Below are 25,406 nucleotides of genomic sequence, written 5' to 3'. Positions count from 1 at the left end.
TGAACAGTTAAATGGTTTCCGGGTGATACCCTATTGATTTTGAGATCAATAGGTCAAAGGTCAAGTTCACAGTGACCCTGAACATTTAGGCCTAGGATCATGAAACTTGATAGGGAGGTTGGTCATGACCAGCAGATGACCCCTATTGATTTTGAAGTCAGTAGGTAAAAAGTCAAGGTCACAGTGACCTGGAACATTTAAATGTTTTCCAGACGATAACTTGAGAAAGCTTGGGCCTAGGATAACAAAACTTGATAGGGAGGTTGATCATGATCAGCAGATGATCCCTACTGATGTTGAGGTCAGTAGGTCGAAGGTCAAGGTCACAGTGACCAGGAACAGTTAAACAATTTCTCGATGATTACTCAAGGAAGCTTGGGCCTTGGGCCTGGGATCATGAAAGCTGATATGGAGGTTGGTCAGGACTAGCAGATGACCCCTATTGAGTTTGAGGTCAGTAGGTCAAAGGTCAAGGTCACAGTGACCCGGAACAGTTAAACCATTTTGGGATGATAACTTGAGAAAGCCTGAGCCTAGGATCAAGAAACTTAATAGGGAGGTTGATCATGACCAGCAGATGACCTCTGTTTATTTTAAGGCCAATAGGTCAAAGTCACATTTACCCAGAACAGTAGAGCTTTTGTGTTTAGTGACCAAATAATTTCTGTTCCTTGTGCAATTACTGAATGCATCAAGGGGGGCATTTCGTGTTCTACAAGCTCTTGTCAACAAATAAAATGACTTTGAATGAAGTATATGCAAGCTAAACTATGCCCTAGAAATATCTTACTGATAAGTTAATCAACCAACCAACATCCCACCATACATAATATCTTAAAGCATACAGCTGAATGCCCTTTTAGTGATGACAAAAGTAGTTCTATGATGTGACATCCAAACAAAGGTCGACACAACTTTTCTTGTGTTAGATATTGTCAAGGCAGGCAAAATTTAGCTGCAAAAGTTTTGCCTCTGCCCTAAATGCTGCTTTACTTTCCACTAATTTACCTTAAATATGGCATTATTCTGCATAGGCCTGTCCCAGTGTTCATCATCATAAAGATAGGCCAACCATACGCTGCCATGGCAAACTTCATATAGTGTATAACCAGTTTATACTGCTGCATCACCTCTGGTTGGCCGAGCTGTAGGAACTGGGTTCGAGGGGTGACCGCCACACCAGACAGGTACCGGTATACATCATTTCCCTCCTGAAAAATGTTTCTATTTGTTAACCTCTTGGCCGCATATCACATAGAATGGCCTTATGAATAATTCCTGCCGCAAATAAGAATCTAGATAAATACTTTCATAGATCAAAGTACTACCCTGTATTTTAAATGAATGTTTTATTTCAGCAAATATGCATCCACTTATTTCAGGCTCAGTTGGGAATACTGATTGATTTTTGTGAGACATACTGACTCTGTAGCAACATGCATATTTGTGGAGGTAAAAAAAAGACTGAAATTATATAATGCACAACAAAAACTACCCCCAGTAAATGTGTAAACTTCAACATGTATATTTCCCGCCCCACACCCCCTTTGAAAAACAGGTTATTTAATAACGAAAATGTGAACCGGAATCTTTCTAAATGACAACATGATACATAAACTGACTGTTTTTAAGTGCAGACATGTGCTGTGTGCCCAGGACATATGTTCTTCATTTTCATACATTTCCATACATAAAATAAATGGGCATATGATCTGAATTAATTGACTTTCATCAACTAAACAAGAGCTGTCACAGGAGACAGCGCGGTATTCAATGCTGGATAGTGAAAGTGGACACATCTGAGGAAGCTGGAGCAGTCATTTGAATGTGGATGAAGGTATTGGACAATAACTTAAGAATTAAGTAATAAGAGAGATAAAGACAATGTTAGCGAAACATTAAATAAGTATAATTCTAAGCAAAAAGGGGGCATAATTCATGAAATATTTTGGCAAGAGTGATGCACCTTGTGTCATATGATGTGGGTGAGTGGGTGATAATGTGTAGCAACTACTTTAAGTTTGAATGAAATCCATTTAGTAATAACTGAGATAAAGTGAAAGTGCACCAAAACTTTAACCTGAAATTCTAAGTCAAAAGGGAGATAATTCATGAAATACTGGTGCTAGAGTTATGGTCCTTGTGTTATATGATGTGAATGATGATGCTGAACAACTATTTTAAGTTTGAATCAAATCCTCGCTGTAATAACAGAGATATAGCAAAAATGCATCAAAATTAACCTTAAATCCTAAGTAAAAGGGGGCATTATTCATGAAAAATTGCTGCAAGAGTTATGGGCCTTGTGTCATATGATGTGGGTGATAAGGGTGGAACAACTGTTTTAAGTTTGAATCAAATCCATTCAGTAATAACTGAGATAGAGTGAAACTACACAAAAACTTTAACGTGAAATTCTAAGTAAAAAGGGGGAAAATGTTATAGAGAGCACATGACCTTAATGTGTTCTTGCTGTATAATGAATGACAAACAACAACCTCAGCCTTGATTGAAGTAAATATATTTTGCTTTCATCAAGTTCAGCAACACTGTAAAACTATACTGAAAATACCCCCAAGGTCTAGCAAATTACAACAGACAAGATAGTGGAAATACTGTCCCTCCAGAAAATTTGAGACTATATAAAGAGAATAATGTCTGCATGTGGGCTGGCTGTCAATACAAAATTGGATAGAATGATAAAGTGATTGGATGACCACAAGATAGATAAAAGACTGACCAATTGGCTAGAGGAAACAGTTAGCTGACAAATCAATGTCATCACAGACCAGAAAATGATCAGATAAATGGCCTATTTGTCCGCATACCTTAGCGGTAATAAGAGAATACACAATCTCAAAATTGTGTTGTTCACAAACCATTTAAATTGCATCGGCAACAGACATTGGTATTGACAAGGGAATTTTAGACACAGACCAATTTTGCAACAAAAATATGTTGCTTCTCTTTTTTATTTTCCATGGAAAGTGTTATGAATTTTTTGTTTAAACCTAAATGATTATGGTATAAACAAGAGACCCAGATGGCCTTCCACTCACCTGACTCAAATGGGTTACTTTTAGTCCAAAATGTGTTTTTCACATTATGACATATGAAAGGGCAAACATCAATGATTTTATGGATTAAAGGGTATAACAGGATTTAACATATGATTCTATTTAAGTTCCAGGGGTTTTTTTTTACTAAAATATTTGGCCCCATTCCCCCCTCTGAAAAGTATGTTCACCCCCCACCCCACCTTGCCGGAGATCACACTGAGCGAAATTGATGTCCGATGCGGCGCCGGGTTTTATTAAATACCGGGTGGTGACGGGTTTTATTCAATACCGAGTACTATCATGTTGGTGCTTTCCGCATTCATTTTGTTTTCATAGTCGAGCGTCTCGACGATGGCTTCAAAATTTTACACAAAGCAAAGTCTTAGAAAAAACAAGAGCTCGTCGAACACAAAATGCCCCCTTGATGCATTCAGTAATTGCACAAGAAATAGAAAATATTTGCTCATTGTGTAAACAAAAGTTCTACTGTTCTGGTTGAATGTGACCTTGACCTTTGACCAACTGACCTCAAAATGAATAAGGGTCATCTGCTAGTCATGATCAACCTCCTTTTAAGTTTTGTGATCCTGGGCCCAAGCGTTCTCAAGGTATCGTCCGGAGAGGGTTTAACTGTTCCAGGTTAATGTGACCTTGACCTTCGACCTACTGATCTCAAAATCTATAGGGGTCATCTACTGGTCATGACTAACCTCCCTATCAAGTTTCATGATCATAGGCCCAAGCGTTCTCAAGTAATTGTCTGGACACGGTTTAAGTGTTCCGGTTCACTGTAACCTTGACCTTTGACCTATTGACCTCAAAATCAATAGGGGTTGTCTGCTGGTCATGATGAACCTCTCTATCATTTTTTCATGACCCTTGGCCCAAGCGTTCTCAAGTTACCATCCAGAAACCGTTTAACTGTTCCTGTCCAATGTGACCTTGAACTTTGACGTAATAACCTCAAAATCAATAGGGGTCATCTGCTGGCCATGAGCAGTCTCCCTATCAATTTTCCTGATCCTAGGCCCAAGCGTTCTTGAGTTATCGCTCAGAAACTGTTTAACTGTTCTTGGTCACTGTGACCTTGACCTTTGACCTACTGATCTCAAAATCAATAGGGGTCATCTGCTATATGGACTAGAATTGTTATGTCATTTCTGTGATAATCAATCGGGGTCTGCACAATCTGTCATTTTTTGCAGATATTTCGGAGGAAAAAAATACTTATCAAATATTTGATGTTGGATTAGCCAAATGGTTGTAAATTCTCCACTAGAGGCTAAAATAACCACACTATCCAAGATTCTATGTGGAATAAAACATGCCACAAAAATTCCCCTTTCAGCTTCTTCGTGTCAAAATTTTCTCCCGACTAATGAAACTAACCCCCTCCCCTCCCACTAAAAAAACCCATGTTAACTAGCTGTTTATCTCTGTTTGTCTATTTGTAGTAAGAGAAATTGTCTTCATTGGGACTATTTTGGAATTGGAGAAAAAATTAATATTTTGAGTTAGGTAAGGGTCCAATAGTCAGACCCATGAGAGAAAAAGGCCAGTCTATATACATCTAAATAAAGCAAGAGGGTGATGACGGCCCCAGACCACTCATCTGAGTTTCACAGCACAAGCATGTTTCACAGGGGCTTCTGAAAAATTAACATGATACAGCTATTTTACATAAAGTCAGTCTAGCAGTTTTTGGAAAGATCTTTTAAAGTTCTCATTATACACACATAGGGAAAAGTGACCATGCTCTCTAGCAGCCAAGTTTTTTGCGATATGAAAAAATCTGAACAGACTTGGTAGAGGATCAAACAAGAAACATTTCAGCAATATATTGAAAACAGGCAAGCAGTTTTTGACGACTTTCAAAATTCCCACTATACACATAAAGAAAATATTACCAACCCCTCTACATACTCAGGTGAGCTAAAAAGAGAGAAATGCTCAATAACTGTGATTAAAACTATGACATTAAGCCTTGTTCTCTCTAGACAGAATTCTGACAGAATATTACCTGATTTATCGTAAATTCCATTCTTAGTTTCTGGAACCTCCTCAGGAGTACTAACCCAGCTATAACATCTGATGGTACCACGTCTAAGTCTCGGAAAAACTCTGTAAACAGCTGAGCAATCTCTGACATGGAATTCTGAAATGTCATGAACAGGATCAGTAATTTGTTGTGACATGTACCATAGTCAGAAATTTTAATCAATACAGATTATCTCAGAAGGATGTTTTTTTATTGTTGCAACACTTACTTTCTATAACTGTCACATATGACTAACCCATGTATAGCTATGGTCTAAACATTTTGACAATAAAAAGATGACTTGTTTTTCACAAATAAATACAGAGTTACTGATACCAAAATCTGTATTGCACTAGATTTGAAATTCTATTTTGCATTTTATTTGTCTCTGAAATCATGACCCAGTAAAATAGTTCTTTGTTTCAGTTTGATCTTGGATCTATTTGGCTCTTGCTGATTTTAGAAGATTTTTACAAACTTAGTTTAAACATATTTTATTTCAGAAATTCATGAAACATTTACAAAACATTCTAATATGCTTGTTTCTGTTAAAACACGGTTACGCTTAAATGACGGTACGTTAACGTGTGATAACATCAATGCTTTTGTTGCCACCAAGAAAAAGCGCTACTATATTTTTCTACTGTTTTAGATAAAGGGCATATTAGAACTGAAATAATGTATAGAAAAAGCGTGTTTTACTTAAATTAATGCTCTCAAAATCAGTTAAACGTCAGCAGAATAATTCACTCTGGCTATGCCCTTGTGGAATTATTCCGTGGACGTTAACCTCTTTTCATATTATATTAATAAATATTAAAACATGTTTTTTCTATGCATTATTTCTTAATAAGTTAAGAATCTGGACAGAAAGCTATATCAGCTTATGGTTGTCCTCTCCTTAATCTTGACTCTTGTGTGTCCCATGTAATCCATGTATGGCAAAACACACTCAAGTCAAATACAACATCCAACAGCAACCTACTGTTGTAATGACCAATTATATTTCAATGCAAACATAATATTTGTTATAACACTTCTTTAATAGTTCTAGAATCAGTTTTAGACTGTGACAATGCTTTCAGAAGTCAAGGCTTACAAGACTTGCATATGTTAAAGGACAGAATAACCCTCATGTGAACATACTGCCAGTTTGTGGGCTGCTTTTACCAGACATTTTTGTAGTATTTTAGATAAAGATGAATGCATAACCACAGAAACCACAATCAAAATGGTAATTTAGAGTGAAATATTGTCTGAAAATGCTCTAAATGGGTTTGTTTGAGATCAATGAAGAATATAGTTCTCCCTAGAGATGAAAGCAGCATTTTATTTGAAAAGAGAAAACGCTGCAGCAATGGATAATGCTGTCATTCTCTTGCCTCTTTATTTGTTTATTAGGATGTACTATGATTGTTCTGTCAATATAATCCACATTATCATACAAATATTGGTATTTGATCATCCACAAAACTCAGGTAACAAACATTGATCTGAAGCCCCACTGCATTTCAATATTTAACTTATTTTCAGCCCCAGTGAAGCCTGTTTGCTGAAGCCCATACTGACTGACTGTCATCAGCTATTTGAGTACTTTAAAACCAATCCATAAAATTCTCTTTAATAGCAATTTCTGAACATTTTATATCTCAATCTGTTTCTCTGATGAGAAAAGATGTTTTTCTTGTAAAAAAAATTCAGTGAATAATAAAAGATTGCATGGCAAGAACTAACTTTTATATTCCTGTCCACTGTTTACAAGAGTCATGACTACCTTCTCAATTAAACCATTTTACTCCACAAAACACCTCCTGTAGACAGTGACAGATTTACTTCAATGGGTAATAATTTCCAAACAGAATGTTTTTAATAGCTGTTACAAGCATTTACAATGTTTGCTAATGGAACAAAAACATCAAAAACAATTTTAGTTGTTGGAAGAGAAATAAACTTGAAAGCAGACAGCAATTTAGTCTTATCAGCCAAAAATTCATAAAAATATCTCAGTTAAAATGCTATGAACTTTATTGCCAACATTGCAGATTATTGCTCAATTGTTCTAGCAGTTAAAATCTTTGTAAAAGCAGCTTAGACCAGCACCACCAACCACGGAATAAAGCTTTTTTTGCCCTAAGGAACTCAGTTATACAAATTCAATTCTAGTGTATCAGTTTAGTTAAAGGGGGCTTCTGTGGCTGAGTGGTCAATGTCACAGACTGAATCATTTGCCTGTAGGTTCATCTGTAGGTTCAAAACCTTGCTTGGGGTTTAAAGTTCTTTCATTAGAGGAAACCATCCAGCTGGCTTACTGAAGGTTGAAGTTCTACCCAAGTACCTGCTAATGCCAGAATTAATGCCTGGAGGGGCACCTGGGGTGTTCCTTCACCATAAAAAGCTGTAAAGTCACCATATGACCTATAATTGTATTAAACCCCAACACTTTATTGAATTTGAAAAGAAGCGTCAAAGTTTTTAGTATTTTGAAGCCGTTTTAGATTTTTTCTGGAGACCAAGCGACAGTTGCATCTTCTAAAATATTTTTATTTTATGTTTTTACTGGTTTTACAAAAAGCTAATTCAATATCTGACTTCAACAGTTATGGATACTGAGCTTGAACTGACAATGAAGCTTGACATGGACAATAAGCTCATTTAAGGCTAACACTCAAAACAGGCCCTGTATCACAGACTCAAACAGGTAATAACTCTTAAATGGTTGAGGGTTACCGAATGCAAACTTTTCACAAGTTTCCACTGTACCTATACACAGGGAAAAGTGACCATTTTAACAAATTGCAGTAATCTGAACAATCCTAGTGAAGTCACATAAGGAACAGTTCTGTGAAATTATTTCAAATTCATACAAGTAGATTTTTTAAAGATTCCACTACATACATGATGGGAAAGTGACACCCAACCCCCTCCCCCCGTAATAGCCATAAACTTCTGGATTAGAAATTGTTATACAGGTTGTCTGAAGAACATTTGCATGCAATTAATTCAAAATCAGATCCAAAGAGAAGGTAAGTTTCTATTTTTTAGCTCTTGCAGCCTCTATGTACAATGGAGCATAACTGTTCAAAGAATTTTGTAAGAGGACCACACAAAGAATATCCAAGCCAGGTTTCATCAATTTCAGAGGTGCTGTTCCTTGCAGCAAATGGCTGATGAAGGCTGGACGACTGACAGTGAATGAATACAATAGCTAATCCAGAGCACAAAATCCCTTGGAAATTGTGCTTCTGTGAGCTAAAAACTAAATTCTCATAATAAGTTAATCTTTTTCAGTAAAAACACATTTGCAGACCTGAAATACTGAATAATCAACAGACAATAGAATAATCACGAAAAGAAGAAATTCCACCATTCTGCTTCAGGTTATGAGATTATTGACACCAGCAATGAGTAATTGCCTTTATAAATGCAATATGTGGGCACAATCCCTAGAGTAAGTTGGATGTGTTTAATCACAAACTCATTCGGGGATAAATCACCAATACTAATTAAAGTAAAACAATTAAGAGGCCAATAGTGCATATCCTGTTCCTTAATTTAGATTATTGGAAATTGATTTATTTCAAGGACTGTGCAAGAACTAGGTCTTTGATTTTGGTCTATTTGGAACTGACTTTTAGTCCTTACATGTCATCACTTTGTCCAATATAAATTAATTCTTACATTATCATCAAATTTTTCTTAAAACCGTTGGGATTATACTCTGACAAAAATGAAAAAAAGTTTCTGTCAATTAAATAAAGCGAGAACAAATGAAAATATGAACTCTTATGGAAATGCAATCTTTAAAAAAATCTGTTCAGAAAAATCAGGCAGGATGATAATCAGATAAACTACTTTACTTTGACATAATTTCCTGAGTATGACTTAAGATTCCTTGTATATAACCTACTAAATATTTATTCAATGCAAATGTTCCGTTTCATTCAAGTGCAAACCCAGGTAATAAACAAGTAATGATGCACAGGCAACAACTAGAGCTATCACTGACCCGGCTTTGATACTGGGAAAGTAAAATGTTGTGATTATGACCTTTGACTATAAAGTGTGACCTTGATCTTTGACCTAGTGACCTTGGTGGTACACTGTAAGTTGTCTTGATGAATTAACAATTGCTGATGCTTCAAGTGTTTAAAAAGACATGCAGCAGACACAAATTTAAGTTTTTCTAACTTTGACTTCTGTGATGTTGTCCTTTGAACAAAAACCAGCGTTGTGCATTGCGCATGTCATCTGGATGAAGTAAACAACTGATGCTAATTTTGTGAAATTCATTCATGCCGTTTTGAAAAAATGGGAGTGGACACAAATTGAAGCTATTTGATCTTTGACCTCTAAGCATGACCTTGATCTTAAACTTAGTGACCCAGGTCATTTGATCTGCATTTCGTCTTAATGAGGTAAACAATTAATGCTAGTTTTATGTCTTTCAAGTGTTTTAGATATTATGCAATGATACAAAGTTAAGCTATATGATCTTCAAGTGTGAACTTGACTTTTGACCTAAAGACTGTTTTGAGGACTCTGCAAGTCATCATGATAAGGTTAAAAATTGATGCTAGTTTTATGAAAATCTTGCAAACACTTTAAAAGGTCACGGATATGATGTACAGACTGACAGACGCACTTGCTTGACTCCAATACAGCCCTCATGAACTTTGTATCCAGAAGTATAATAATGATTTTAGAAAGCTACTTCACAAATGTTGTACCTTGTTTCGGCCTTTCCTTTCTACACAACAACACATAAGTCCTAATCTCCTGTCCCAGCTTTCCTCATATGCCCGCATTGCTTTCCTGAAAATACAAGATGTCATATCACAACAAATAAATAAGCCCTAATCAATACCCACTGACCATTTGTGAGGTTCCCCACTGAAGGATCAAGCTTTTGTACAACTTCTTGCATTCCATTCCGACTTGATCATCAGACAAAATTTTCTCGCAAAATCTACTAGACGGAAAGTGCAAGAGTGTGTCATTTGATAATGCCATTGCTACTTCTCGCTTTACAGCTGATGTGTAATATTTTGGCAGAGGATGCACAAAAATATAACATGCTTTCTCTATGATGGAGGCACATTTAATGAAGAAATGATTCAAAATGCGTCTGAACAGTAAAAGAGAAAAAAAGCTAAATTATAAATGTTTCAAAGCAAATTTAAGAAAATCGAAAGCAAACGGGATAAGTAATAGAAATGTTGTGAAACATATAACAGATCTCTAAATTAATATCCACATATATTATGACCTGTCTTTCTATATGCAACACACTCCGGTCAAGTCTGTGAACTTCACCTTATAAATGTACAGTTTTAATAGCACACAAAAAGCACCATAACATTTTGTTAGTAATAAGCATAAAATTAGTTCTCAGTTAAAATGCAACATCACTGGTTTGGCCAAGCAATTATTTTAATGCACTAAAATGTTATTTGTATTCAACCCATTTGTTGTAGCAAGTGTTACAGGGATTGATTTTACCAGGAGCATGTGCAATATTTAGAAACCAGTAAATGTTATATTTTACATGAGGTAGGAATACCAAATACAATGTCATGGGACAAACTATGCATTGTGACCCAGTTGGTGGACTCTGGATAAGCACTACTCAACTCCAGCAGACATCTTTTTTTCCAAAATTTTGAGTAATAAATGGAAACTCTTGGGCTTAGCTGTGTATAACTTGTCCAGATATATAATGCCCATAAATATTGTGTGCACGCATTTGTATAACCACTGGTTTAAGAAGGTCGTTAGATGCGCATGATTTTGGAATGCAACATGCTACCACTGATATTTCTGTCTAAAAAGGCACATCTTGAAAAAGAGATAGAGTTATGTTTCTTGATGTTTAGATAACACATGTGTGAAAAACTGTTCATGTTTTCAAAGCAATAGCTTTGACTAGTTTAAATGAGTAAAAGTTGATCTTATAACTAATCTAACAGAAAATGATTTCTACAGTCCAATAGGGACAATATTCATTGCAAAAAAACAGGATGGATTATGTTCTTCTGATACAGGTCAGCTTATGATGTTAAAATGATTGCAGTTTCACACATGTCAATTACTTAGATCAGTTCAAGAGCCAAAAAGTTGACCTAAATGCATAAAACTCTGAATCCAAGATCTGATATTTTCTAAGTCCAAAAGGGGCCATATAATCTTGCAAAAGCAGGATGGATTATGTTTCTTGCTGTACAGGTCAACTTATGATGGTGAACAAGTGTTGCACCAAGGACTTTTAAGACAATATGCCATTTTATTCCTTCTTCTGACTGGTTAACTCTGGTTAACTCTTTTTTTACTAAATTTTTTAACTGGTTAGATATCATTTTGGAAGGTAGTTTCAGCCCTGTTGCAGCAGACCATTAAGCAGAGAAGACTGACATTTTAAAAGGTGAAGACATTAACATCTTTGAAACTGCTCTTGACTGTAGACTGGATAATGAATCACACCATGGAAAACATAAAACTGAAACCTTGCAGTCATCAAAGGCAGTCCTAAGTCTTTATTACATAAATAGTTAACTTAAATATCAAGAGACAATTTAGATTAATTCTATAGACAGGAACCATTATCTGATTTATACGCTTTTTTCCCACCAATTACCCATACTGAAAATAGAACTTGGCAGACTACTGTAAAAATAAATGAGAACCTGAGGAGGCAAAGTGGTGGAAACAATAATCCAAGAAGAACATCAAAAACTTGTATAGCACAATCACTACAGAATATTATCAAGCCTTCCAGTTCATTTCCTTGCTCATCCTTCTGGAAGTAGTGACTGGAATGGTGATGTAATCAAACATGTTTTGTAATTTCTACTGTTGCAGGATGAGAAAACTTGGAAGAGATTTTCTTCAGACCAATGATGGATACAAGATATTCAAAATCTACTTTTTTTAAAAAATAGTCCCTCCTAACTTCCTTAACACTTGTCTGCAAATAGCCAAAACCCTTAACCTTAAAAACATGATATATGACCTTACATGACCAAACATGATTTAGAATGACCTTCACCTTAACCAAAACAAAAACTGTCTTATCCGACCTCCTTAACATACTTTACAAACAGCTTAACCCCTTAACCTTATAAATCTGACATATGTCCTTTAATAACCCAACATGATTCTGAATGACCTTCACCTTAACCCTTGACCATTCATCTATTGACCCAAAAAAACAATGGGGATGCTCCTCAAGCAGTGCCGAGTCATCACGTTAAGATTGAAAGCCGTAGCTATTATACTTTGTGACTTAGCACCTGGAAATTAAGATATTACAAGAAATTCAAGTTCCTGTGACCTTGGCCCGCTAACCCAAAAATCTGGTATCTTCCTCTTATTGTACTTAATCATTGTGTGAAGTTTGAAAGCCTTAACTCTTATACTTTATGATTTAGTGTCCATATACTAAATTTAAGTCTAAGTGTCACTGTGACCTTGACCTTTGACCTACTGTTCCTCTAAACTAAAGGGAACCTCTTCATGTGGTAAGTAATCATCCCATTACGTTTGAAAGCTATAGCTATTACACTTTGTGTCTTAGAATCTGGAAACAGAAAAAGACAGCAGGACAATGCCATTAAAAAGGCATATAAAAACCTGAGTCCTTCCAAGATATTCCCTTTGAGAACAATATGCCAAAGCCATCAATCTATATCTAGCTTCACAAAAAGAATGCTGTCCGATTCTCTACACTACCATATTTGTGCAAGTCAATAGTAAATTGATTAAGTTGCACTGTTTATATAGATAAACACTTACTGAATACCAATAGCAATTTATAGACCAGTACATTCTGTCAGTTATATTTGTGTTTGCCATACATCAGTCTCAAGACAATCTATTCTACTGTCACTTAAAACTTCTCAAACATGAACATGTTACTGACTTGGTTACTAAAGCTATCGTGTTGCTAAAGTACCAAGTTGAACAGCAGTATGCCATTCTGTGTATGTATATAATGTACTAAAGCAACAATTTCTGCAGAAAACTCAAACAAAAGTCATAGTGACACATTAGTCACTAAGAAGTTCAAATGCTATAGTGAAATATTAGTGAACAAGATGTTGAAATGCCATAGTGAAGTACAAATGTTCAAGGACATTCAAAGACCATAAATAAGATGTTCGGCTCAGACCAGACCATGGCCAAATAATTTTGACTCATGTATGCTGGGCTTAAGTCAACACTTCTAAATAAACAACTGTAATAAATATATTATTGCATGGTTTGTTTGTCCATAGTCAAAGCTTAGTCTATAATTTGCCCTCCCTTTTGGACCTAGGGCAGACAATTTCGACTTCTGACTGGTAAACTATTCAAGAAGTGTTTTATTACATTACATAAGTAATTAATTTTCACTATTATAAGTTGTGACCATGGACCTGTGATTTATATGAGTCAAATGATAATATAAGATACTCGGATGCCAGAAAGAAGTCCATGTATTAGTTGAAAAGATAGTTGGTGGAAATAAATCTTCATTGTGAAGAGGGTTAATTAGTGCAAATAACTAATTGTTATTTATTCGTGCATTAATGTTACAAGTGCAAATGTGCTGTAAACAAATAAATGCAAAGAAAGATAATCTATGGCAAACACTGAAAGCAATCAAGGTGATATGAACCATTATATATGGTGAAAGTAGAATTGGTTTGCTGAGAGGCACTATGAAGCTTCAAAGAAAAGTGGTGGTTGGTGTGCTGCAACGCAATATGTGAGTCATGGCGAAAGAGTTCCAAGACTAGGATAACCCGTCTGACCAAATGGAAACTCGTCTGACCGAAAACATGTCGTAAAGAGTAAACAAGAACAATTAGATATTAGATAGATGAAAAATGGAAGAGGTGTGTAAGAAAACTGGGTTAACTGCACTGTAAAAAACACTTCAGCGGTAGTAAACACCGACCCATTCGTACGGTATCGGACATATGGTTCGACATGCCGGCCTTCCATGTCAGACTTAGCCATTTTTTATTGGACAGGTCTGGCTGTCTAATAGGATTTTGCCATGACTGCAATATTAAAGGAAAAGTTTAAGTAGGATTGGTGTGTTGTGAGGCAATACGACGCTTCAATGCAAGTCTGAAAGAAAGACAGACCTGCTAGAGGCAACAAGCATAGGAAACTGGCTGGAAGCAGGGTAGGTGTGCTAGGTGTAAAATAAGCATCTGAAAGAAATTGAAAGCAGGATAGGTGTGCTAGAGAGGGGTTTACCTTTGCATATACTGACACTGGTAATGCTGTTGCCTGTCCCTGAAGAAAATAACACAATTAAACACAAAAATAAAATAAAATTCACAATACAGCAAAGCCAGGAAATACATTACAATTCTGGTGTGTAGTTTTGTTCTGTAAATAAACCATAGAATAATATACCTGCAAATCATTATTTATGTTTATATCATAACCAACCTGTTTGTCTTACATATAAACAATATGAGAGAAATATTAAGAGCTTTGCAAGATGTTCATGAAATTTGCCAGAGGCTATCCAGTGCTTCATATCTCTTTGGAAGCTGATTTTGTTAAATCTCAATTTTATAGAAAAGAACAGGTTCTACAGAAAGAAAGGATTGTTTTCAAAGATTATAATGTATACGATACAATATAATGTTAAACTACGCTAAGAAATTCGAGAAAATTTTATTTTGCCATACAGTAACTTCACCGAAACTCATTTTAAAGATTAGCAACAAATGCATAGTGCCCAATGTGAAAATCTGCATAAACTATTTCAAGAATAATCATGACGTTTTATCAAATAGTTTTTTATATTTCCTGGCTTTTGGGAACACAAATAGCTTGGGTGATCAACATGCAACAATTAAGCAATGTTTAATGGATTCCATAACAAGCAAAGACAAAAAGATTTCATTAGAATTTACATAAACTATTGTCTTGACTACTTTGTTTAGTCTGAATTATGTACTTGATCATGACAAAGACTATACATAATCATCCGGATTTTGCAGAGCCTGATTAACTCCATATAAATGACTCTAAAAGCTTAATGCCTGAATGCAGGATAAATGTCAGTTAAAATGTAGACGATCTTTTCATTTTTATAGCAATTATTTATTTATTTATTTATTTTTGTTGGGTTTAATATTGCACCAACACGATTATAGGTCATATGGTGACTTTTCAGCTTTGATGGTGGAGGAAGACCCCAGGTGCACCTTCGTGCATTATTTCATCAAGGGCGGGCACCTGGGTATTTATAGCAATTATAAAGAATGGGTGTTTTAACATTCTTAACCTGGCAGTATATACACTGCTAGTGCAACTTCCTACCAAAATTTATAAAGGACTGCTACAAAAACTACACAATGTTTGAATTTGAAATGATTTATGTTCAGACTTCCGGAAAGTCGTCGGTCCGACGGACATGACGGAAAATTTTGATGCGGTCCGCGGTTTCTTAATCCGGATGCGGTCCGACTGTCCGACATTTATTGTACCCCGAGAATCACAACATCTTGGACAACATATCATAATGGCATCAGAGCGGGGCAGAACCAGGAAAGCATCGTAAATTAATGCCTAACAATCGTAGTGAAAGGAAACAAATGTACGAAAATAAGAGGGTTGACTGAACATTTAACGAGAAAACTAACGAGTAAAAATCACCCCTGACTTGTATATGATGGAGAAATGCAACGTATGCGGTACGTACACTGACATTTTCTTCGGTCCGGCAGATTTTTAGGCATTGCTGGACCAAATGTCCTGCCAGTTTTTCCAACTTTCCTGAAGTCTGATGTTAACATATTTCGTTTAAATAACATTACCGTAGATACCCATGTATAATGCGCAGTTTTTTTACCCCGGGACCACCCGCGAATTGTGGGTGCGCATAATATACAGGTACAGACAATTTTCTAACTTCAAAACAAGTTTGTTACCGATGTCCGCCATTTTAGTAAAGGGAAACTACTCCCCGCGCTTACTGTCACCGCTAAAAACTAAGATTGCGGTTACGTTCTGTAGAAGATCGAATGGTTTATTTTTCTTTTAAACAAAATTAATTTCATATAAATTTAAAAGTATTTTGATGAAAGATTAGCAACAAATGCATAGTGCTCAATGCGAAAATCTGCATAAACTATTTCAAGAATAATCATGACGTTTTTTTACCCCGGGACCACCCGCGAATTGTGGGTGCGCATAATATACAGGTACAGACAATTTTCTAACTTCAAAACAAGTTTGTTACCGATGTCCGCCATTTTAGTAAAGGGAAACTACTCCCCGCGCTTACTGTCACCGCTAAAAACTAAGATTGCGGTTACGTTCTGTAGAAGATCGAATGGTTTATTTTTCTTTTAAACAAAATTAATTTCATATAAATTTAAAAGTATTTTGATGAAAGAAATGTTTATAAATCACAAAAATTATGATACTAATTAAAGATTGAGAATTATCTTTAACCAAGATCAAACTGTGAACAACATAATTGACACGAGGTGACACGTTAATTGCCGGTAATTACTGGCTATTTGATTGTGACAAAAAGACTATCACACCTTTTGTTATTGGTTTGAATTGAGAAGCTCATGTCATTTTGAAAAATACCATTACGAAATAATAAATCAGCTGCTGTTAATTTATTCAAAATAGTTAATTAAAAAGGTAAAACAACAAGTAAAACAATATTTTATTATCGAGAAAACAAAAATCGATAGTACCGCGAGACCGATACTGCTCTCCACCGCGGAGATAAAATTTATTACCGGGGTCGATATAAACTCTACTTTCATTTTCCATCCACCTCAAAATTGACCAAAAATTATTTTTTTCCGCAGCATTTTGGGTCAAAATCAGGGGTGCGCATTATACACGGGTGCGCATTATACATGGGTATCTACGGTATATCATGGGCCCCTTATGATCCAATTTTATCTAGTAAGCTTTGATGTTTTGAATTATTTCATAAAATGACAATTTTATCTAACTTCCCATAATTTCACTATCACATATGCAACTACTATAGTAGAACATGTTGCATGTTGGTCAACCCTACAACTATGGAAGCGTCCTGGTGCCAGCAGAGAGATTTAAATTTGTCATACGTACGACTTACTATCTCCTACGTAGGAGTTAGTATCTCCTACGTAGGACTTAGTATCTCCTACGTAGGACATAGTATCTCCTACGTAGGACTTAGTATCTCCTACGTAGTACTTAATATCTCCTACGTAGGACATAGTATCTCCTACGTAGGACTTAGTATCTCCTACGTAGGACATAGTATCTCCTACGTAGGACTTAGTATCTCCTACGTAGTACTTAATATCTCCTACGTAGGACATAGTATCTCCTACGTAGGACTTAGTATCTCCTACGTAGGACATAGTATCTCCTACGTAGGACATAGTATCTCCTACGTAGGACATATTAAGTACTACGTAGGAGTTAGTATCTCCTACATAGGACTTAGTATCTCCTACGTAGGAGTTAGTAACTCGTACGTATGTCACTGACTAAAAGACTCTCAAGCATGCGCAGTGGAACAATATACACGTGTGTACTATTATTTAGTAAGGATTATCTGATTATCTGATACCGGTAGATTACATATTTGCAAATAATTAAACATCTCCCTTCTTTCAATGTCTCACACAAACTTCGTAAGTATGAATTAAAGACACATTTGACTAAGTTCTGAATTTGACAGATGAAGTAGTCAATAAATATGTTTTAATAGATATTTTTGAACATTTTATTTTGTTTTGTTGTTGTTGTTGTTTGTTTTTTTTTTGTATTTTTGGGGGGGACTATATAGTTTGGGTATAGTCACACTGCGCTACCCACAAGGTGCACTTCTAGGCATTGCTCCAGACATTCCATAAGCAAACCGGGCAGTTTATGAATATGAAGAATTGAAACATGTCATGTGAGGTTTCGAACCTTTACCATTCGGCTATGGAGGCCTCTCTTGAAATTATGTAGAGAGTTTAAAAGTATGATTGAAGTATATCATGAAAGTTACTAAATATAATTACCGCCAGTTATTGTTTTGACCGATTGTGTGATTTGATTAATAAACTTTCTCTCAATAAAGGTACTGACCTACAAATTTTGGCTAGAAATGGTCTTTCTTTAAAACTGAAGTTCGGTCATACATACCATGGACATTAAAATTCGAGTTTTTGTTTCTAAACTATCCTTAATCTACTCAATCAAGGAAAAAAGATGCCAGAGCCGGGAATCGAACCCGGGCCGCCACGGCAATGAAAATTTTCCTGCTGTCTTTAACAATATACACCACGGAGGAATATGTATACAATTACCCTTGAATGTAGATATTTAACAATTAGGCAGTTTACCTCAGTAAAACGTTACAAACGCTTTTCAATTTCCAGTGTAAAAAATAGTTAAGACAACTAGTTCTCATGTGTTTCAATATCATATAATCTGTCAGTAATTAATTCAAAGCTTTCTTAAGCGGTATTAGCATTAATTTCTTGATACTGGTACCTAACATTTCCCTTTTTTTTCTGTTGTCGTATGATCTCAAGGACAGTGCCTTTAATAATCAATATTTATTAGGTGTTATCATCATTTGAGCTGCGCCATGAAAAAACCAACATAGTGGCTTTGCGACCAGCATGGATCCAGACCAGCCTGAGCATCCGCGCAGTCTGGTCAGCATCCACGCTGTTCACTTTTAAAGCCTATTGCAATTAGAGAGACCATTAGTGAACAGCATGGATCCTGACCAGACTGTGCGGATGCACAGGCTGGTCTGGATCCATGCCGGTCACAAAGTCACTATGTTGGTTTTCTCATGGCACGGCACAATTTTCTTTTTCTACATTCAGGTCAAGCATTAACTAGTTACAGGAAATTACTGTAACTGCATCTAAAGCATGATTTAACATGATAATAAACTATTGATACTTTTTTGTTTCAAACACACATTTCTGCTTTATTTGCATATTAAAGATGATACATTTATGAAGTTTATTAAGGTATAAAATTCATTAACACCTCTCCCATTCATCTGGTAATAAAAGGTACTCATTGGCAAGCACTTCATTACACAGACTGTGAAGGTCATAAAGGATATTCTATGATCCAGGGCACTGGAGTCAATCAAGGGTTATGTTACATCATGAACACATTTGCAATGATCTCTAATGAGATGGTGATTATTATAGCTGGGATGAAAACTGCCTAGCTCAGATCGCATTTGTCCAGTCGTTAGAGTCAGAGGCAAGAGGTAGTGATTTTTTTTTTTCAGAAAGTGGTATCAGAGAGGAAAGTGCTTTACATTTAATGACTCTAACGACTGATGCGAGTCTATAGTGTTCCGAAAAACTAATGTCAAATCAACTTGTGGTTCGACGGTTTTGCTTTCTTTAACATGGTGTGTGTATCTTCTATATATGTATAAAAAGATAGTTTATATGTTGTGAAAAAGTAAGGCAACCACATAGAATGTAGAAATATTGATGAAATAAAAGATGAGATGCATGTTTTTGATTGACAGTAATATCATCTGTTTAAGTGAACCGAATATCACAGAATTGTAGGTTTCAGTCATTAAATCTGGTTATCTTTGTTTTGTTAAGTGTATGCCTAGAGAGAAGAAATTAAGGACAGTAACTTGGTAAACATGATTTATTCCCCTTTATCGCTCTTCACAGTAGAGGCTATTTTTTTTCAATATAAGAGCTAATTTCATGCGAAATAACATTTACAACTTTGTTTGATCAGAGTGACTAGATAAAAGAATAATTGACTAGTTGAAACTAACTAAATGTTATAGAACATTGATAATTGTGTCATGCAATCAGGTCTATATAAATTCATTCTTTGTTACTGGTTAGAAACAGTGGTTAAGAGATAATTTCCCTGATTGCAATGAAAAGTTATTTATTTAAGCCCCTTCTCGAGACAACACATAAAATACAAAAATATAAATAGTTTAGAAAATAAATCAAATATTGCAATAAATGCCATTTATCAGCACGCAATTAAAAAGTCAACCAGCAATGTTCAATTAACACATGTACCGGAAACGCGAGTAGGACCACAGAACGCTGCAGCGCCCCAAAATAGGACCCTTAAGTATGAGTTACTAAGTCCTACGTAGGAGATACTATGTCCTACGTAGGAGATACTAAGTCCTACGTAGGAGATACTAAGTCCTACGTAGGAGATACTATGTCCTACGTAGGAGATATTAAGTACTACGTAGGAGATACTATGTCCTACGTAGGAGATACTAAGTCCTACGTAGGAGATACTATGTCCTACGTAGGAGATACTAAGTCCTACGTAGGAGATACTAACTCCTACGTAGGAGATAGTAAGTCGTACGTAAGACAAATTTAAATCTCTCTGCTGGCACCAGGAGGCTTCCATATACAACAATAAGAGACATAAAAGAACAATTTACAGAAAAATAAAAACATAGATTTTAAATGCTTCTATCCAGAGTATTAATTTCTTTAAAATCAATTAACAAAATAAAGTGGCATAGCTACTTAGTTTCAAAATATGTATATAAACGTCTGCTTATTCTTAAGATTAAGAGGAGGAGAGACCATCACACCTTTCAATCCAATAAATATTGTCAAGGACAACAATCTTGCATTTTTTAATTTGACTCTTTTTTGAAACAAATATTAATATTTGATGCGGAAGGGGGGGTGGGTGAGGAGGTGTCAGCCTAGTCAACATATTTATCTTACTTACCCCATATATTTATGTGAAGGGTCATTTACAAACTCAATGTTTGTTTTATCGACCACTGATTATTAGTGTAGTAACCCGGCATGAAAGTCTACTGTCCCTCCACAGAAATATAGGTTGCCATGTGACCACATTTTAACCAATGAATATGCTAGAATCTTGTGGAAGGTAAAATTAATGGTATTAAGAAGGTCAGAAAGAACAGGCCATTTTTTTCTCTAAAAAATTAGTTTTTAATATATTAATAAAAGCTCAAGATTTGGATTTATTCTATACATAATATGGGGCATTTATAAATATATGATGGCCAGTATTTTACAGACAGTTTACATACACAGAATACAATTTCAATAAAAGTAGCTATATCTCTTTACAAAATATAGCAGCAACTTGCAATTTGAAGATAAAAATCCCTTAATCCATGCCCATGCTCTCCTACATCTTATACTGTGAAGTTATTGGATAATTTTTGCAGATTTTTGTTTCAATTTATGAAATGAAATCCCGATGGTAAAATGCAGTTCATTTTTTCTCAATGTTTATTCTCCATTATGTTTTATTGCCAAATTCTGAAACCAGTATTTTATGTACCCATACAAGCCATGTTTTGTCTGAACCAAAAAACTGCCAAAGATATTCCATGACTTCACAGTAAGAAGATCCTTCGCAAGCAAAGAACACTACCAATACCTGGGATAGAATCTATCACAGGGTGGCCAACCCACGTGCCTTTTGGATACTGTACACACATGGAGAAAATGTCCCGATGCAGGTGACATTTTGCCTGTATTTTCCTTATGGACTTTGACAGATTTTCATAAGAAAATAGGCATCAAATAATTCAAAATGAGTGTTTTCCTCAGCACAAAACTGCAAATGTGTGTACATTATCTACACATTAGTCCACGAAAAGCAGTTGGGCACAGTGTTTGAGAGAAGTACATAGAACTGATGGCAGGTGCTTTGTGCAGAGGAAAGCATTCATTTTGCTGTCTTTGGCACACTTTATTTAATGAAAATCAGTCAAGTAATAAGGAAAACATAGGCAAAATACTACCTGAATCAAGACGTTTTCTCTGTGTGTCTGGTATCCAAACCAGCCACCCTGTATCAAGTACACAGCAAATCTGGCCTTTCGATGCAGCTACTAACATGCAGGATCAAGATCAAAGCGGTCTGCATAAATCAAGAGAGACTGGAACAACATGATGCTGAAACCATAAAACTTCATGCAGTTTCACTTGCAACTATGCTGAGAAAAAAAGTGTAAGTACTTTTGTTTTCTTTTTTTATGTAGGCTTTAGCCTAAAACCTACTACAAGTATTTTTTGTGGGGATTCATGCATTAGTGTATTTTGCAAACCTGCATTATTTTGCTGTTGAAATTCTTCAGCCTAAGTAATATAACATGGAAATTATTTGAATTATTTATTTTGATATTTTTTTTTATATATTTCTAACACTAGATTTGCACAGGTCTGAATTACTCACCTAACACATGAAAACACAGAATTCTGAAAATAAGTGAGAACTTGTTTCACTATTTTGAATAGATTCAGAAATACAATGTCTGTGGAGTCAATATGGTATTTTATCCAAGTTATTTATACATGAAAAAAAAGAAAAAACAAGACTATTTTTAATCCTCTACATACCTTGCTACTTGTTTCATGCAACTGTCATTTTTATTTTCTCTGGTTGCATTCTTCAAAATGATATAAATACTTGGGAGTGTGATGTTGATGTGTGTATGTTGATACATTTTTCATACATATTCATTACTTCCCTTTATACATTACTGGAATTCCACCTATATTTGCCATAACGTATTGAGGATGATTTAAGACATTTCATTATGCTGCATTTGACCTGCACGCGGCTGTGGTAGCATATTTCGTTGTTGTTCTGGTGCCAGCTCGAAATCGCCATAATGAAATTTTCGAAGTTCTCTGTGTTTTTTTTTTGCATTCCTGCCAAGGCGGCAAAACAACACTAACAATGCAACATAACGAAACGTTTTATTTTGTATTGGTATGCGCGCCATTAACAAAGCTTTCCTTACGTAGCTTTTGCGTGCACGCAGCTATGAAGCACATTATGTAGTGTTGTCTTGGCATGCGCGCAATGCAAATATGAGACAATGAAACATTTCATTTCTTCTTGGCGTGCAGGCCAATACAACACTTCTGTTAATGGTGCAAGCAGCAAGAAATAACATGTTTTGTTCTGTCACATTCTATGTTTCGTAATGCCTCTTGTTAGTTTTGTTTTGTCGCATTGACATTATAAAATGTCTTAAATAAGCCACCCAGGGATCATCCTAGGTCAAAATTTTAGGGAGAAGTCACTTCTCCCTCCGCAGAATTTAGGGAGAAGTTGAGGAATTTAAGGAGAAGAATCGGCATAGCATTCAGTTTCCTGCCTATATATATCCACTTTCTATGGGTCTAGCTGTAACTTATAAACAGTAATTATTTAAGGAAATTGATTTTTGCATTATCATTTTCATGAATTTCTAAATAAAGTATGAACTTAATTATGAAAAAAAGTCGCCTTTAAATTTTTATCCGAAATTTACCAGGTGCACGATCAAAACGCCGTGAAATTTTTCATTCATATTTCGATTCTCGTGCTTTTATAATGCCTGATTTTAGCATCAACTTGTTTGGATTTATACATTTAATTCATTTATTTATTTATTTTTTCGAAAATAATACCAAACTCGTAGGTAATGGCGATCTTTTTACAATATTTTGTACAGTAGTTCTGACGTCCGCGAAATCATTTTTTATCCGCAGTACCCGAGCAATTCATTTGCAGAAATTGACCGTAATCATGGTAATTGAAATAAATTTTGAAGTCACCTTTAATAAAATGAAAGAATAGAATTGTTGCATAAGATCATGCTCTCGTTAAGTTTATCGGCTTTTTACACGCCGATTGAAAATTTTCAAAATGGCGGCGGCTTACAATATTATTGATTGTGTGGGATATTAACGCTACGATTGGCTGAAGTTTGACAGGCGAGTAGGCAGGGTTAACTATGGATTTATCGATAATTTAATCTAGAATATGATAAAGTTTTACAACTTTAGTAAACAGATAATAATTCGCTGAAAAACTCGGCGATTCGGATTTCGCCCGGAGGCGATAATTAGGCGAAGTGGCCGACTTTAAAGCGACGATATCGCTCAAATCGCCTTGTAGGATGATCCCTGCCACCATTGTAACAAGTTGTGATTTTCTCCAAATGTAAGATAGTATTTACTTATCAAAGTTGCTGCTAAAAGAAATTTCCCTAAATTTTATTATTCATTTTCTACCTGCATTCTGCTATCAACTAAGTTAACTTTGTGATAGATCTGCTGGAACAAAATATTTCTCTTTTGAATTGAATCATTACCGATAGAATTGCTGATCAGCAAATTGGAAATTTTTCTCTCCCCTGAGGACCCAGCATTATGTGTAGCCTGTGATACTGAGAGAATTAATCAACTTTTCAATCATTCCATTCTAACACTACATCCTATATTCCCTGTTTTTAAATCTGTAAAAAACTACCAAGCGATATTTCTTTCTAAATCAGTGCAGTTCAATGTATATTTCAGTTTAAAAACAGTTTAGTGCCACATTGAAACTAAGAATTGAGTTTTTTGGTGCAAAATAATCACCGATCATCTGCATTTTTTCTTTTCAGTTGTCCACTGGTATTAAAAGCTCTTTAGAAACCTAATAAACAAGAGCTGTGGGAAGGACATTATGCTACACTTCAAAAACCTCTGCCAACATGAAAGGGGAAACTAATTAAAACCATGAACACAAAACAAAACTTTCTGGTTCCCAGACCATTACCAACTAAGCTAAAGCTTGGTAACAGTTTGTTTCATGTTGTTTTAAGGTAACTGATGTGCTGAAAAACAGTGCATGTTGTTAGTTGTGACTATATCACTATTTTATCTGGTGAATTCTGAGAAGAGTTTCTTAAAACAAACTACTTGACACCACACTAAGCATCAAGAGGGTTAGTAACTCATTATGTTATGCCATGCACAGGGACTTGGATCATTTTCTCAAAACAATTCAAATATCCTAAACAGTTTGCAGAATACTAAAACTTCATGACCAAAAAAATGTAGTAACTAAGTAAATAAATGCTGACAGAAACAAAGTAATTTTTTCCTAAACACAGCTGGGTTCCAATAATTTTAAGTCTAATTCAGAAATTGTCAGGAGGTTTTCTTACTGACTAGCTTCTTGCATTACATTTTACTAATGAAATTTGAATGAATCCAGGGTAAAATTCAGAAAGTAGCATACATCAAGCAAAGAAATTCAGTTGTAAGAAAAAATATAAATGAATGCCCGGAAGTCTGCAAGAGGCAAGAGAGAAGTTTGGGACCGAAGAATTAGTGTTTTGTTATCTAAGAATAAAAAATAAACTCCTCCATACTTGTTTTAAATCTGTAAATTATCATGCCGTAAATCGTTTTTTAAACTTTCAAAGAACCCGAGAAACCTATTTTTCAAATAGTGTAAATATCAAAAATCTAATGACAAGTCCCTATGCCAGTTGGAGT

General features: G+C 35.4%; 1 protein-coding gene across 4 annotated transcripts in view; it reads right to left on the bottom strand.

The window, feature by feature from the left end:
• Nucleotides 1-25,406, bottom strand: part of LOC123551910 (diacylglycerol lipase-alpha-like) — a 124,620-nt gene that overhangs the window by 75,049 nt on the left and 24,165 nt on the right. For 3 of the 4 annotated variants that reach the window (XM_045341191.2, XM_045341192.2, XM_045341194.2), the window contains 4 exons: nt 14,341-14,379; nt 9,825-9,909; nt 5,080-5,214; nt 1,009-1,211 (listed from right to left, as the gene is read on the bottom strand). In XM_045341191.2, coding sequence (XP_045197126.2) covers nt 1,009-1,211; nt 5,080-5,214; nt 9,825-9,909; nt 14,341-14,379 — 462 coding nt within the window. The remainder of the gene's footprint in view (nt 1-1,008; nt 1,212-5,079; nt 5,215-9,824; nt 9,910-14,340; nt 14,380-25,406) is intronic. The other variant, XM_045341193.2, reaches the window with a different exon arrangement.

The sequence above is a fragment of the Mercenaria mercenaria genome, chromosome 4 (genome assembly GCF_021730395.1).
Source record: "Mercenaria mercenaria strain notata chromosome 4, MADL_Memer_1, whole genome shotgun sequence".
In the NCBI taxonomy this organism is placed as follows: domain Eukaryota; kingdom Metazoa; phylum Mollusca; class Bivalvia; order Venerida; family Veneridae; genus Mercenaria; species Mercenaria mercenaria.
Note: the sequence above shows the minus strand (reverse complement) of the source record. Positions and strands in the feature narration are given on the sequence as shown.